At 41.6% G+C, this 13,580-nt stretch overlaps 2 protein-coding genes across 2 annotated transcripts; one reads left to right on the top strand and one right to left on the bottom strand.

Annotated features, from left to right (window-relative positions):
- Positions 1 to 333: 333 nt before the first annotated feature.
- On the top strand, positions 334 to 5,400 carry aqp7 (aquaporin 7). The gene is made up of 6 exons (XM_012870750.3): positions 334 to 668; positions 2,891 to 3,017; positions 3,110 to 3,247; positions 3,335 to 3,453; positions 4,640 to 4,857; positions 4,966 to 5,400. The coding sequence occupies exons 1-6, from the start codon at positions 531 to 533 to the stop codon at positions 5,177 to 5,179; spliced, it is 954 nt and encodes a 317-aa protein (XP_012726204.3). The 5' UTR covers positions 334 to 530; the 3' UTR covers positions 5,180 to 5,400.
- Positions 5,401 to 8,854: 3,454 nt separating this feature from the next.
- Positions 8,855 to 13,462, bottom strand: tpgs2 (tubulin polyglutamylase complex subunit 2). Its single transcript, XM_012870749.3, has 7 exons — positions 13,255 to 13,462; positions 13,067 to 13,146; positions 12,881 to 12,968; positions 12,248 to 12,388; positions 11,025 to 11,138; positions 10,769 to 10,932; positions 8,855 to 9,701 (listed from the first exon to the last, which is right to left on the bottom strand). The coding sequence occupies exons 1-7, from the start codon at positions 13,328 to 13,330 to the stop codon at positions 9,483 to 9,485; spliced, it is 882 nt and encodes a 293-aa protein (XP_012726203.1). The 5' UTR covers positions 13,331 to 13,462; the 3' UTR covers positions 8,855 to 9,482.
- Between the last annotated feature and the right edge of the window lie 118 nt (positions 13,463 to 13,580).

Raw genomic sequence — 13,580 nt, 5'->3', positions numbered from 1 at the left:
AATATGTAACATTGGTTCAATACTATTAATCAACAATGTTTGTTGCATTTTTCTTCATCTCCTGGACTTTTTGTGAATCAACAGAGCTTAGGAGTAATATTGCAGCAAAAATGTGGACTCAGTTTTGTGAAGGCCCACAATGGATTTTAGTTAAGATGTTTTGTTTGGGCTTTCAAGGTCCTTCTCATGGGCTTGTTGAGCACAGCGAACTGATTTTCCTCATTGGTCAGATGGTAATGGAGGATCTGACGGTGGGTTTTGAGTAAATCCGTCAGAAGGTGGGGGTGGATCAGGGCTATAAATTGTGGACAAACCCAATGGGTTAGCGAGACAGTGGGAGGCAGACAGACACCCACACGCGCGCACACTCACTACATCACACAAACAGAGAGTGAGAGAAAAGGGAAGCAGGAGAAGAGGAAACAGTTCAGCTTTGTTTTTTTTCCCCCTCCTGTTTGGCATGGAACTGTATCCATTTTTCACAGGAATCTGAACCTCTGCCAAAGGAAAGGCGCAAAAAGGAAAAGAAAATGAAGGACTTTGTAGAGTCAGTGGAACTGGGGGTCTCCCAGCGGAGCGCAGTGGAGCTAAAACGACCCAAAGTTTGGCTGAGGAGTGAACTCTCACGAGTGGGACTCGCTGAATTCCTTTCAACATATGTGATGATGGTAAGAACAGATATGCATAACGGTATACTGTATATACTTACACAGAGCTCTTCTGTCACTAACTGTCCTATGTGTCTAGAAATATGACTTGGCTGCTTATAAGTAGCGACCCTATGCCATTAATCATTAATAACATGCTCTTTACCCCGATAACCTGCTCCAACTCTTTAATGCACACAAACAAGCATTTCCCCCCCCCCGTGTCACAAGGGTAGCGAGTGGGGATTGGTGGTCGCCGGTGGGTGAACCAGGAAATGCTGTGTCACGAGAGCGATGGTCAGGCTGCCGGCAACACGGAAAGCGTTTCAAAAGGCACGTGTTATCTGTAAGAGGTTACAATAACCCGATAGCTAAAACACGGGGAGAAATTAGAAGGACCACACAGTGAAGAGACACATCCTGATAACGGTTTAAGGGACAGGGTACAGACAAAGCAAATAAAAAAAAGGCTAACGCACCTTTGACCTAAATACTTATCACATTTTGTCGTGAGAATCCGGCTTTTACTGTTTCCTGCTGTTTGTCAGTGTCAGCTATTTTCTCATTGGGCAGTGTTTTTCGCAGAGTTCAAAGTTAAAATGAACCATAAAGTAACGAAGTAAGGTTGAACTTTACAACACCTGTCACACGTTAAAACGCCCCCACTGCAAAAATGGACCTAAAAACAAGTAAAATGTTCTTAAAATGTGTGTTTTTGTCCTAGATTTGAGCAGGTAAATAAGATTTTTGACATTTTGACCCCTAAAATAAGACAATTAGACATACTGCACTTGAAATAAGATGATGGAGATGAGTTGTTCCTATTTTAAATGCAAAACTCTTATTCCATTGGCTTATTTACCTGATCAAATCAAGGACAGATACACTCATTTTAAGAAAATTTTACTTAATCTTTGTTCCGTTTTTGCAGTGCCCAAAAACACAGGTGCTTCACAGATGTTAGTAAAATACAATAACTAGCATATTTTGACACTAGTTAGGTAAAACCGATGGACATCAGTTTATTTTTCTAAAGCTGTCTGAGTAAAATATAACCCGCTCTGAAGGCTATCAGGTGCAGGAGTGCGCCCTGCAAGGGAACAAGGCCTCTGCTCAAGCTCCAGCACCACCCACAGCTTCAAGCTTTTCCCTCAGCATAGTTTCCAGTAGAGCCTCCAGAAATGTTTTTTTTTTCACCTTCTCCTGGACTACCTCACTGGCTGCCAGCAGAATGTGAGGACATGGGGCTGTGTCTCTGACAGGCTGGCCTGCAGTATGGGGGCCCACAGCAAACTGTGCTGACACCTTTCCTGTTAACCATCTACGCTGCTGCCGACCATCAACTCCCCAGGATGCCAGCTTCAGAAGTTCTCCGGTGACTCTGCGATCATCTGTTTCATTCCACCTGGCGCCGTTCGGCCATCTTCGTATGCTGGACGACGGTGAAAAAAACATTTTGATTTACCCACTTTTAGCTCTGGCATTCTTCAGCTTGGACTGAAAAAAAAATCGGTCTGAGAAATAACCTCCGTGACTTTCTTTAGCAGTTCCGCAGCAAATAGTGTGACGTAATTGTTAACCCCCCCCCCCCCCCCCCCAGAAAACAGAAAAAACTGAACAGCTTGAAAAATATGACACAAACAGAATATAAAGATATCTCCAAATGCACAATGATTAAAATAAAGGCTAAAAAAAGGGGATATTCCATATGTCTTCTTTAAACTAAGCCAAAAAGACAAAGTAAAGTCAAAGCTAACTCCGACATCTTTAAGGTTGACTGAATGGTTTAAGCCTATTGCATTGAGGTGTTGTGTTATGGTGTTATGAACTTGTTTGGCACAGCAGCTGCTGAGTCACGGTCGACTTTGTGTTGACTTAGAGAGCGAGAGGCTCTGAGAAGTGGGGCCATCTTCTTTGGAGAGCAAGACGGTTAAACGGCCAAAGTTTTCTCGTTTTTATTGGAACGGACCAAACCCGCTTCTGGGATACATGTCCCACTTCTTATAAGAATTTATTAAATTGTAACGTGAATGAAAATCACAGATCTCTTTCTTGATAATTAAGGAGATTAATGAAATGTTTTCCCACAACAATGAAAATCGACAAAACAGCAGAACATCATCAGTAATCTTTACAGACTCAAACATGATGTTGTTGAAGAAAACTTAACTTTCACTCAAACTCATTTATTTATTTTTTAAAGATGAATAAAAAAATAATCCTGATTATTCCTATGTGCACAGGCATTAGGTCTTGGTTCTGTGGCCCAGGTCGTGACCGGTCAAGGAGTATTCGGACAGTACCTTAGCATCAACCTTGGCTTTGGGCTGGCTGTCGCAATGGGGGTTCATGTTGGAGGAAATGTCTCTGGTAATACAAAACAGCTGTTATAATGACTTCAAAGGCTTTGGTGTCCATGTGTAGATAACATCATTCTTACACTTCTTTTTCCTTCCTCCCAGGAGCTCATATGAACGGAGCAGTCTCCTTCACTATGTGTGTTTTTGGCCGCCTACAGTGGAAGAGGCTGCCCTTGTATATTTTCGTACAGCTTTGCGGTTCGTTTCTTGCAGCAGCAACAATTTATGCTATTTACTACGGTAAGTCTACTGTTAATATACACCAGCTTTAGTATGAGTGTTATTTTTGGTAGGTTGAAGTCAAATGTTATGCAAATTTCCCTTCAGAGGCCATTTATGACTATTGTGGGGGAAACCTGACTGTAAGTGGTGAAAGGGCCACAGCTGGGATCTTTGCCACATATCCGGCACCATACCTGTCCTTGATTGGTGGCTTTGTTGACCAGGTAGCCACGAAACTCAAATTTACAAGTGCACATCCCTTTTTGATTGCATTCATCTCTTTTCTTTCTTGAACTGTTCTGCAAACACCCTCACTTTTTTTCCATATTCCCGTCAGCTAATAGGATTGGGTGCGGGTAAGTGTAAATATACAGAAATTGCAATGACCTGCTTTATGAATTGTGCTTAAAAAAACAACCTCAAAATATATCATGAAACTGAGATTTTCTTTGGTTATACAAAATGTTTGTTTTAAATCTTTCTTTTTGTATTGTTTCAAAAAGGTTAAGCTAGCAGACACTAAACTGCTAGCTCCCTGAGTGAAGGCTTTGCAGAGCCATTTTACTCTGGTTACAGCTGTAGGTTTTGGGGAATTTGTCCTTCCCAGCTTTGCAAATCTACAGACTCTGACAGACGCCTCAGTCTCAGTCAGAATGGATGGAGAGCATGATTTCTCAAGTCTAGTCACTGATTCTAAGTTGGATTTCTGGTCTGGACTTTGACTAGGCCATTATAACACATGAATTTGCTCTGATCTAAACAATTACACTGAAGCACTGAAATGGTTGGCCATACTGTTTTAATTCTCAGATGGCAGATTATTAAACAGTGCACCATGTCTAAACCTTGAGATATGGTTTTATGACCTAAACTGTCTTTAAACCTCTCCACAATGTCCTCGCTGACCTGTCTGCTGTGTTTATTAGTCTTCCTGATGCATGGCAAAAAAAGAAAAAACTTAAACCACGCATCATTTTCCTTCTACGTGCTTCCTTATATTAGGCTTGCGGTTGTGAACTGACAAAAGGTGAAAAAGTTTATGGGGTCTAAAAAGTTTTGCAAGACACCAGAACACACGCATCCCAGACCTGGGAAGGTGGCAACCCTTTCTGCTCGACTGCTTCAGCCGTAGAAAATTTTCCATTTGAGACTTTTTTTTGTTGAGTGCAGCATCCTCTATGGTGAAGGAGGCAGTATCCCGTTTGTCAGTATTTTTCATAATTGCGTATTTGCAGTGATAATTTTGCTCTAAAGCAATAACCATTCTGAAGTTCAGCATTAAATGTGTATGCAGTTTTAATTAGACGCTCGATGCACATCTAAATAACCATACAGTTCTTTGCAATAACCCTTTAATGTTCACAGTGAGGAAAGTGGTGGCATCATTTTTGTTTTTGCCTTGTGTGCCAGGTGTTTGGCACAGCCATGCTGCTGCTGTGCCTGATGGCTCTATCTGACCAAAAGAACAAACCAGCAGCCAGGGGGGCTGAACCCATTGCTGTGGGTCTCCTGGTGGTTCTCATTGGCCTTTCTTTGGGCAGCAACAGTGGTTATGCTATCAACCCCACCCGAGACATCGCACCAAGGGTCTTCACTGCCATTGCAGGCTGGGGATGGGAAGTGTTCAGGTAAACAGAAGGGGTTTTTGAGATATGGGTCAGTCAAACTGTTGGATAACGTCTGTCCTTTGTTTTAGTCCCCTAACCCTTTTGAAATTGGTGTCATTCTCTTTGTAGGTCTGGACATGGGTGGTGGTGGGTCCCTCTAGTAGCTACTCCCATTGGAGGAGTGCTGGGAGCAGGGTTGTACAAGGCATTTGTAGAAATGCACCACCCCCTCTTCGCTGGACGGGATAGGGAGCCCAGTGAGGAGGAGTCTCTCCCGCTGAAGAAAGAGCGAAACATCTGCTCTGATGTATGTGTGAAACCTGACACAAATGGAAACAACTAAACTAGGAGCTTGTACAGCTGTGAAGATCTGAGCATGTGGGTGAAACATCCCTGGAGCGATAACTAAAGCTGCTATACATAGTCATACTCATAAACAATTAGATCAACCTGTGATTTTTTTTTTTTTACTGCTCGCTTATCAATGGTAATTTTAAACCATACAGAAATTTAAATATTTCAAACAAAGATCATAGACGTTTCTATGCGACACAGACGTGTAAAGAAAAAAAAATTGTGTTTTGTAATGTTTTGACATTTTTTTAATCTCACGTTGGGAATAGCAGCTTAAGCAAGACTTGAAGACATGACTACTGTAAGGCCAAGAAATCGATACAGGAGTGATCTGGGCCTGGCGTCTTTCCTGAAATGTCGGGGTAAACAAGAAGAAAACAACTTTTGAAAACAAATAGAAGCAGCCGGAGCCCGCTCCCTGACAGCGTTCAAAGGGCAGCAGCACAAGGACCCAAATAAGTTCATACATGCATACATTTCCATCAGCCCAATGCAGTCTAGAGACAAAACCTTGATTCTTGGTGTCTGATCAGGTTTGGTTTGATATTATGTGTGACAGACAGAAGAAGATGCATTGAAATGCTGTAATATATTCACATATAAAAAGCATAAAAAGCTGCAGTGCTCGTAAACATGTTTGGAATTTAGGACGTTTGATACATAGCCTGCAGTAGTGATAATATGGACAGTAACCTTTTTCTGGGGCTTTGTTGATTGGTAGAATAAAAGTCTTTATAAGCGCACACATGCAAAGGCATTCACATGGGCTGATCGTCATTTTTGCCCATTCACTATTTCGTGGCTAACATTTAGACCTTTTGTGTGTGTTTTTTTTTTTTCCAAATGGGAAAACCAGGTGCCTGACACAGAATATTTAGAAAGGACCATGTAACAACCATACATTTTGGAAATACTCTCAATACTCTCAGTGGTTTAAAGGAAATTTTTGAATTTTGCACATAATCTACTGTGAAGAAAAACAATTTTCTGGCTTGGATAAATAATATCTGACAGGAGAACCCTTACAGCTATATCAGGTTTATCAGGTCCAAACAGTGATCAGAAACACAATAAACTCTAAAATTTTTATCATGTAAAATCTTTAGAAAGATATATGTAATTAAATTGGACACAACATTTAGTTTGAAGCATAATGGCTTTCACAGCATTAAGAAGTTAAAAACAGATCAATCTATAATTTAGCAAAACACTTAACCATGAGAAATAAGGCGTTATTTTGACGGCACATTTTAATTGTACTCTTTTGACAAAACGTAATGTGATTGAGGAACGGGTCAGGGTCTCTTACATCTGAAAATATTTTTTTTTTTACATATAGTAAGGTTTGACAAACAATGCATCTGCATAAAACTAAAATTGCGTCACATGATTAGATTTCATTCCACGTCCAATAAATTAGGTGATTTTCTTTATACGCTGCTCAAAAAAATAAAGGGAACACTAAAATAACACATCCTAGATCTGAATTAATGAAATATTCTTATTTATATTGACAACATGATCACACAAAAAGTATTAATGTAAATCAAATTTATTCACTAATGGAGGTCTGGAAGTGGAAAAACATACAGGCAGATCCACCTTTGATAGAATGTCCTTAAAACAAGTCAAAATGAGGCTCAGTGGAGTGTGTAGCCTCCATGTGCCTGTAGGACCTCCCTACAACGCTCCTGATGAGATGGCAGATGATCTTCTGTGGGATCTCCTTCCAGACCTGGACTAATGCATCTGCCACCTCCTGGACAATCTGTGGTGTAACGTGGCGTTGGTGGATGGAACGAGACATGATGACCCAGATGTGCTCAACTGGATTTAGGTGTGGGGAACAGACAGTCTACTCTATAGCAACAATGCCTTGGTCTTATAGGAACTGCTGACACACTCCAGCCACATGAAGTCTAGCATGGTCATGCATCAGGAGGAACCCAGGGCCAAACACACCAGCATATGGTCTCACAATGGGTCTGAGGATCTCATCTCTGTACCTAATAACATTCAGACTACCTCTGGCGAGCACATGGAGGACTGTGAGGCCCCCCAAAGAAATGCCACCCCACACACCACTATTGACCCACTGCCAAACCGGTCCTGCTGGAGGATGTTGCAGTCAGCATAATGTTCTCCAGGGCGTCTCCAGACTGTCACATGTGCTCAGTGTGAAGCTGCTTTCATCTGTGCAGAGCACAAAGTGCCAGTGGTGAATTTATCCATTTTTGGTGTTCTCTGGCAAAAGCCAAACATCCTGCACTGTGTTGGGCTGTAAGCAGAACCTCCACCTGTGGACTTCGGGCCCTCATACCAACCTCATGGAGTCTGTTTCCGATCCTTTGAGCAGACACCGGCACATCTGGCCTGCTGGAGGTCATGTTGCAGGGCTCTGGCTGCTCCTCCTGTTGCTCCTTGCACAAAGGTGGAGGTAGTGGTCCTGCTGCAGGGTTGTTGCCCTCATACGGCCTCCTCCACGTCTCCTGATGTACTGGCCTGTCTCCTGGTAGCACCTCCAAGCTCTGGACACTACGCTGACAAACACAGCAAACCTTCTTGCCACGGCTCACATTGATGTGCCATCCTGGATGAGCTGCACTACCTGAGCCCCTTGTGTGGGTTGTAGACTCCGTCTCATGCTACCATAGAGTGAAAGCACCACCAGCATTCAACAGGGACCAAAACATCAGCCATAAGCACAGGAACTGAGAAGTGGTCTGTGGTCACCACCTGCAGAACCACTCCTTTATTCCATTTGAACAACAGTAGCTGAAACTGACTGTCAATCTGTGTTGCTTCTTAAGTGGACAGTTTGATTTCACAGAAGTGGGACTGACTTGGAGTTACACTGTGTTGTTTAAGTCTTCCCTTTATTTCTTTGAGCAGTATATATTAAAGAAGATACTGGTAAATTGTGTGATAGTTTGTCGTTCTGCATTAATTTTATTCTGTTTTTGTTTATTTTAGGTCTCAGATTGTGTTCATTTTGTTCAGCAATACTTTACTCAACAAAATGAACACAAAATCTGAAACACAAGTAGGTCCGGCCAAAACGGAAAGACCTGGGAACCTTGATGGCAAAGTTTTGGAATTACCAGCGGATACTTACCTCACTTCATGACCCTAAAGTGCATCCTTTTTTGATTTCTTGCAGTAAGAAAGATGATGCATTCAAATATTTAAAATAAAGATGTGTTACTGATTGAATAAGGTGCGAAACGTCGAAATACTAACTTAAAGGAGCTCAGATTAGGCCTCAGCCGGTGTGAAATTCTCAGAGTATGACAACCTCAGGCACGGATATCAATATACTTACATAGACATTTACAACCAAAGTATAGAGTAATAAATAGCAATTTTATTCCAAACATAAAAGCAACAATCAATTATTTGATCTAAAATATGAACATATCGCTTTTAATTGGTAAAAATGTAAATGGCTTGTACTTGTATAGCGCTTTATAAAGTCCTGACGACCCCCAAAGTGCTTCACACTAGATTCAGTCATTCATCCCTTCACTCACTCACACGCTGATGGTGATAAGCTACACTGCATCCACAGCTGCTCTGATACAGACGGACAGAAGTGGAGCCGCCAAACAGTCGGCGCCACCAGGCCTTCTGACCATCGACAGCACAGGGGGTCAAGTGTCTTGCCCAAGGACACAACGACACAGACGGTCAGACATAGGGTTCGAACCGGCAACCCGTCTGTTACAGGATGAACTCCCTAGCTCCTGCGGACTGTTGCCCTTTATAACAATGGCATTTATTTACAGTTATTTTGATTTTAGACATATAATTAAAGAAAAAGACAAAGTAAATACCTGCTGAACACAGGGACATAAGTTCTTATTGCACACCCTTTTAGATCCTTTTGCCATTCTGCGTTCCATAAAGAAAGACTGAGAAGCTAACCAGCTAATATTAGCTGATGATGGGTGACATTTCTTCTCTGTGTTTTTTTGCAAAGGAATAAGAATAAATAAATGCTGATATGAAACTCTGCATACTTTGAAACCATTAAGAGACGCTATCTTAGCTCAGACAGAATAAGTTTTCTGGTAAAGTTGCAAATCAAATTAAACACAAGCTCGGCCATTCAAATCCTGCTTATAGAATATGCATGCTACCTAATCTGTCACAACACGCTGCTTCGTTACAAAGAGCTGAGCTTAACCGTCCGGCAAGCAGAAGATGGCAGATCATTCCTTTAAAATGTGGCGGAGAAACAGACAGAAGCAAAGCAGCACGGCAGCAAATGTCTCTCTTAGACTGGATGGATTTCACCGCTTGGTTCCGCTGTGTCTCCCTATGTTGCCTTGCCCCTTAGCAGTGCCACCTGAGCTGCACTGGGTCGACTGCTTCTTTTTGGGGGGTGGTGCCTTGGCCTTGCCTTTGAAAGCCTTGGTGGGATCCAGCTTGTTTAGGAAGACATCGCCAGCCGAATCCGTCTGGCTAACCTCACAGCAGAAAATCAGCGGCTGGTAGAGGGACGCCCACTGCTGCAAATAAAAAAAGCACACAAAAAAAATAAACATACGATGTTGGCTCAACAAAAGGTTGTGACAAAATGTTTTAAGATCAGAGAAGACAACTAAAATAAAGAAAGAACATTCATCAGCGTTAGCCCCGCATGTGTTTCAGAATGTGTTACTGCAAAATGTGTTAAAATAGATTTCCCACCTTGTATAAAATGTTTACCTAGTTTGGTTTTATTATCAGTAAGGTTTGAAAAATAATAATGAAACACAACAATAGGGAATCAGGCAACTTGGTGAAGGACTGTTTCACTGCTTCTTTGAGATCTGGACAATGTTAGATGAGCTCTGCTTCAAAAATATATAAAATTTAGACTTATGAAATCAAATCACCTGACATTATGTATTCATTCTTTAAATTACAGTTTGTGATTGGTAAGACCTAAATAGTTTATTTAAATTGCTAAACAAAATCAGTTTCAACCTTAACTGCTTTACATCTAAACGCATGCAAAGAGGTCTGCAGCAGCTTAAAGGAACAAGTAATACTGACACCTAGTGTTGCAAATCAGAACTACACATACACAACACCTTCACGGAGAACAGAAAATAGATGGAATCATAAAGAAAGAACGGTACAGGGGAACCTTGAAGCAACATCTCAAGACAGGAGCAATGGACAATAACCTTAGGTATACCAGTCAAAGGACCACAAACGTATTTTTTGGTGTGGTCATTTCAAACCCTTGATCTAAGTCACATAGAAAATTCAGAGGTGGAGCTGAAACATTTTTGTCAACGAGGTGCCCTACAGCCTTCACTCAGTAACACCAGTTCTGATAGGAGGAATGGACCAAAGATCCAAAAAACGGATGTGAGAAGTGGAAGTACAAGCAAGGCATACAGCTCAAAAGGCAATTCTGCCAAAAGCTGAGAAAATGGATGTAAACCTCTGGCTTTGAAAAAGGTTTAAAGCATTTGTTTTGCTTTGTTATGTATGTAAATATCTGTTTTCAACAGTGGATAAGATAGAGAAAAGCACTACGGACAAGCTTTAAGCCACAAAAAAATTAACACCTTCCATTTTCTACCTTTGCCTGAGGGCTTGGGCCGTACGGTGTGTAGGCATACTGCCACTCAGGTAGACCCAGGTGTGTTATCATCAGTCTGTAGTAGGCGGTAAATGTCGCAGTCAAAAAGTGCCAGCACAGCGAGCGGTCCAGGAACCAAATTTCACTCTGCTGTGCGACAACCCCTGAAAAACAGCAAGATCAACATGATGTAACATAAAATGTTTGACCGTATTCATGACTTCTTCATGTAGGGATGTTATCTCAATGTGAACACCTGGAGTGCAGTTTTTGTAAACCAGACACACTTTTCCATTCCCGCCACAGGAATCCAGCTCATAAATGCGGCTCCGGGCATCAAAATGAGGGGCAGATTGCGCAGGCTCCAATCCTGTCAAAAAAAAGGCATTAATGCATCATGGACCAATATCCACTCTCAGTTCAACTGCTCATTCGTAAGCCTGCCTCCTGTATAAATAAGCACATGTAAATGGATGTAGGAAGCAAAATGCTGTTCCTGTAATCGAAAAATATGAAAATGAGGTGTGGTTAACCCCTTTGCTAGGTGTGATGCTGTCTTCTAAGAGCTGTGATTGGTTGATAGTACAAGAAAAGAAAAAACACCACAAATGCGCTCCTAGTAATCAAAATAGAGAAATTAAAGGATGGATGAAGAAATGTGTGATATGATGATGTTACTTAACAAAATTAATTGATTGTTACACACAATCAAATTGTTTAAACACACCTTATTTACATACTCATCATCATTTGATTAGCTTATTTATTTTTACCCACCAGTCCTTTATCTGTCTGATATTAATGTGCGCTCATCTGTCAGCATTTTACTGGGGTTGCCTGCTTGTATAAAGCGATTGTATTTTGCAAAATGACTGACATCAAATGGAGGAAAAAAGGTGGCAAATACCAAACTGGACAGCAGCGCTGGTAGGAGAATCCGGGAGTGTTTAAAGGTAAATTGGTTCCTGGATCACGGCGCAACTACATTGCTGCAATGCATTTTTCTCTGCTTTGCACAATAAAATTACATTACAAACCCGTTGGGTCGCTGAAACACATTAATTTCCCCCTATGACGATGATAAAGTTTATCATATCTGAATATCATTAATTGTATGATTGTTAAAAAAAGTTTTTGTGCTTATTTCCTCCACGGTTTAGGTGGTGGATCAGCCAATCAGCTCTCTCTGTTTCCACCATCTTCTCTGCCTAAGATGCTTTTAGGCCCACTAAAAGTCCTCCTCACTATTTCCAACATTTTGTTATTTTAAGAGCTCTCTTAAGGCCTGGGATGCTTTGTGAATAACTTTTATCTTACCGAGGTAAAATTCTAAGAACAAGTCTTGGACTTCAGGAAATTCTGAGATTTATCCTAAAATGATGTCACTGAGAGCTACTTTCAGCCTTAGGAATCTTTGTGAATATGGGCGCTGGAGTTTTTGAGTGAAGCATGTGTACGGATCCGACAGGGGACTCTTACCACTTTCTGAGCCGCTCTCCTCCCAGTCCAGGTCAGCCAGCGAGGGCGCGTTAGGCAGAGAGAAAACAGATACGGGCTGAAGCAGCGGGCACAGCCTGCCCACGCTGTTGATCAACATGCAACCCAAAGGAACACACTCATCTGAAAGACAAGATGCCATCAGTCCATAAAAAAGCTATTTTTTAATTGATGCAATTTAAATACAATGATCTGAACAAATCCCAAATCCTTGTACAACTTAAACCCCATAATAGAGAATATACAGAGTGTCGTAAAGAAGAAGAGACACCAGACCCAGTAATGCAGATGAGCTGAAGACCACTACCAAAGCAACCTGAGCACCTCAGCAGAGTCACATGCTGATAAACCCCCCCTAGGTCCTGCTGCATGGATGGAGTACTTCATGCAAAACGAACATATACCAAGTGTTTATCTTAAATACTTTACAATACACGGTCATACATTTAAGTGGTCCATAATACTGTAATTTTCCCAGGGACTGAATTCCGGTTAACCCATAATCCTCAAAATGACCAGGAATACACATACAATGTGTAAAGATGGTTGTTAAGTGTATTGCTGAAACAAACTACTTTATTAAAATGGGCCTGTGTGTGCTAGGAGGCCACCTACCGTCCAGTTTAACGCTCCAGGTTAATGTGAATCCATCAGTGGTCAGATAGAAATCTCGCAAATCCTCTGGTAAAATACACGTGTTTTTCTGGAGGGAGGGGGGCATAATCAAGCAGACACATTAATACGACAAAAGGCAAAAGGGACAATCTTTACATCACCCTGGAGGAGCAAATTGTGTTTTACCTGCTCCCAAGACAGGAGGCTCCTCTTTTCTGCAGGGTCCCTCTCTGCGAAACGCACATCCACCACCCCTGGCATGTTCTCTGGTGCGAAAGGGGGTGCAAACAAGCGTTTTTTAATGGTAATATATTTCTTGCAAGGTAGTCCCACCATAAATGGCTAATATTATTTGCATCTAACACAATACAAACCGAGTATTCGAGTAATTCCGAGGGTCAGCCTCTCCGCAACACCTTTGAACACAAACGCATCTATTGCGTCTTCCATTCTGATAATTAATTATTGCACAAATGTTATTATTATTTTTTTTATTTTTTTTTTGCTAGAAATGCTGCAAACATTCTCTCCTCAGCATCCGGTGGTAGCTCCTCTTGTCAACGGAGTCGACTCGCAGGAAGCGACAAGCGCAGTTTAGAAGCAAAATGGACACACATTTCGACCAATTAGAAAGCCGTATTCGGACAGTTCGCCCTATCAGATTCTTAGTTTAAAAATAGAGGCGGAGCTATCAGTCCTT

This window comes from Fundulus heteroclitus, chromosome 20 (assembly GCF_011125445.2).
Source record: "Fundulus heteroclitus isolate FHET01 chromosome 20, MU-UCD_Fhet_4.1, whole genome shotgun sequence".
Classification (NCBI taxonomy): domain Eukaryota; kingdom Metazoa; phylum Chordata; class Actinopteri; order Cyprinodontiformes; family Fundulidae; genus Fundulus; species Fundulus heteroclitus.
Note: the sequence above shows the minus strand (reverse complement) of the source record. Positions and strands in the feature narration are given on the sequence as shown.

Coding starts and splice junctions, on each gene's coding strand:
- aqp7 (XM_012870750.3), top strand. CDS start 531: ATGAAGGACTTTGTAGAGTCAGTGGAACTGGGGGTCTCCCAGCGGAGC. Junction 3,018..3,109: donor TGTTGGAGGAAATGTCTCTG/GTAATACAAAAC, acceptor CCTTCCTCCCAG/GAGCTCATATGAACGGAGCA. Junction 3,248..3,334: donor AATTTATGCTATTTACTACG/GTAAGTCTACTG, acceptor ATTTCCCTTCAG/AGGCCATTTATGACTATTGT.
- tpgs2 (XM_012870749.3), bottom strand. CDS start 13,330: ATGGAAGACGCAATAGATGCGTTTGTGTTCAAAGGTGTTGCGGAGAGG. Junction 12,389..12,880: donor CTGGAGCGTTAAACTGGACG/GTAGGTGGCCTC, acceptor CTTGTCTTTCAG/ATGAGTGTGTTCCTTTGGGT. Junction 10,933..11,024: donor TTACAAAAACTGCACTCCAG/GTGTTCACATTG, acceptor GCTGTTTTTCAG/GGGTTGTCGCACAGCAGAGT.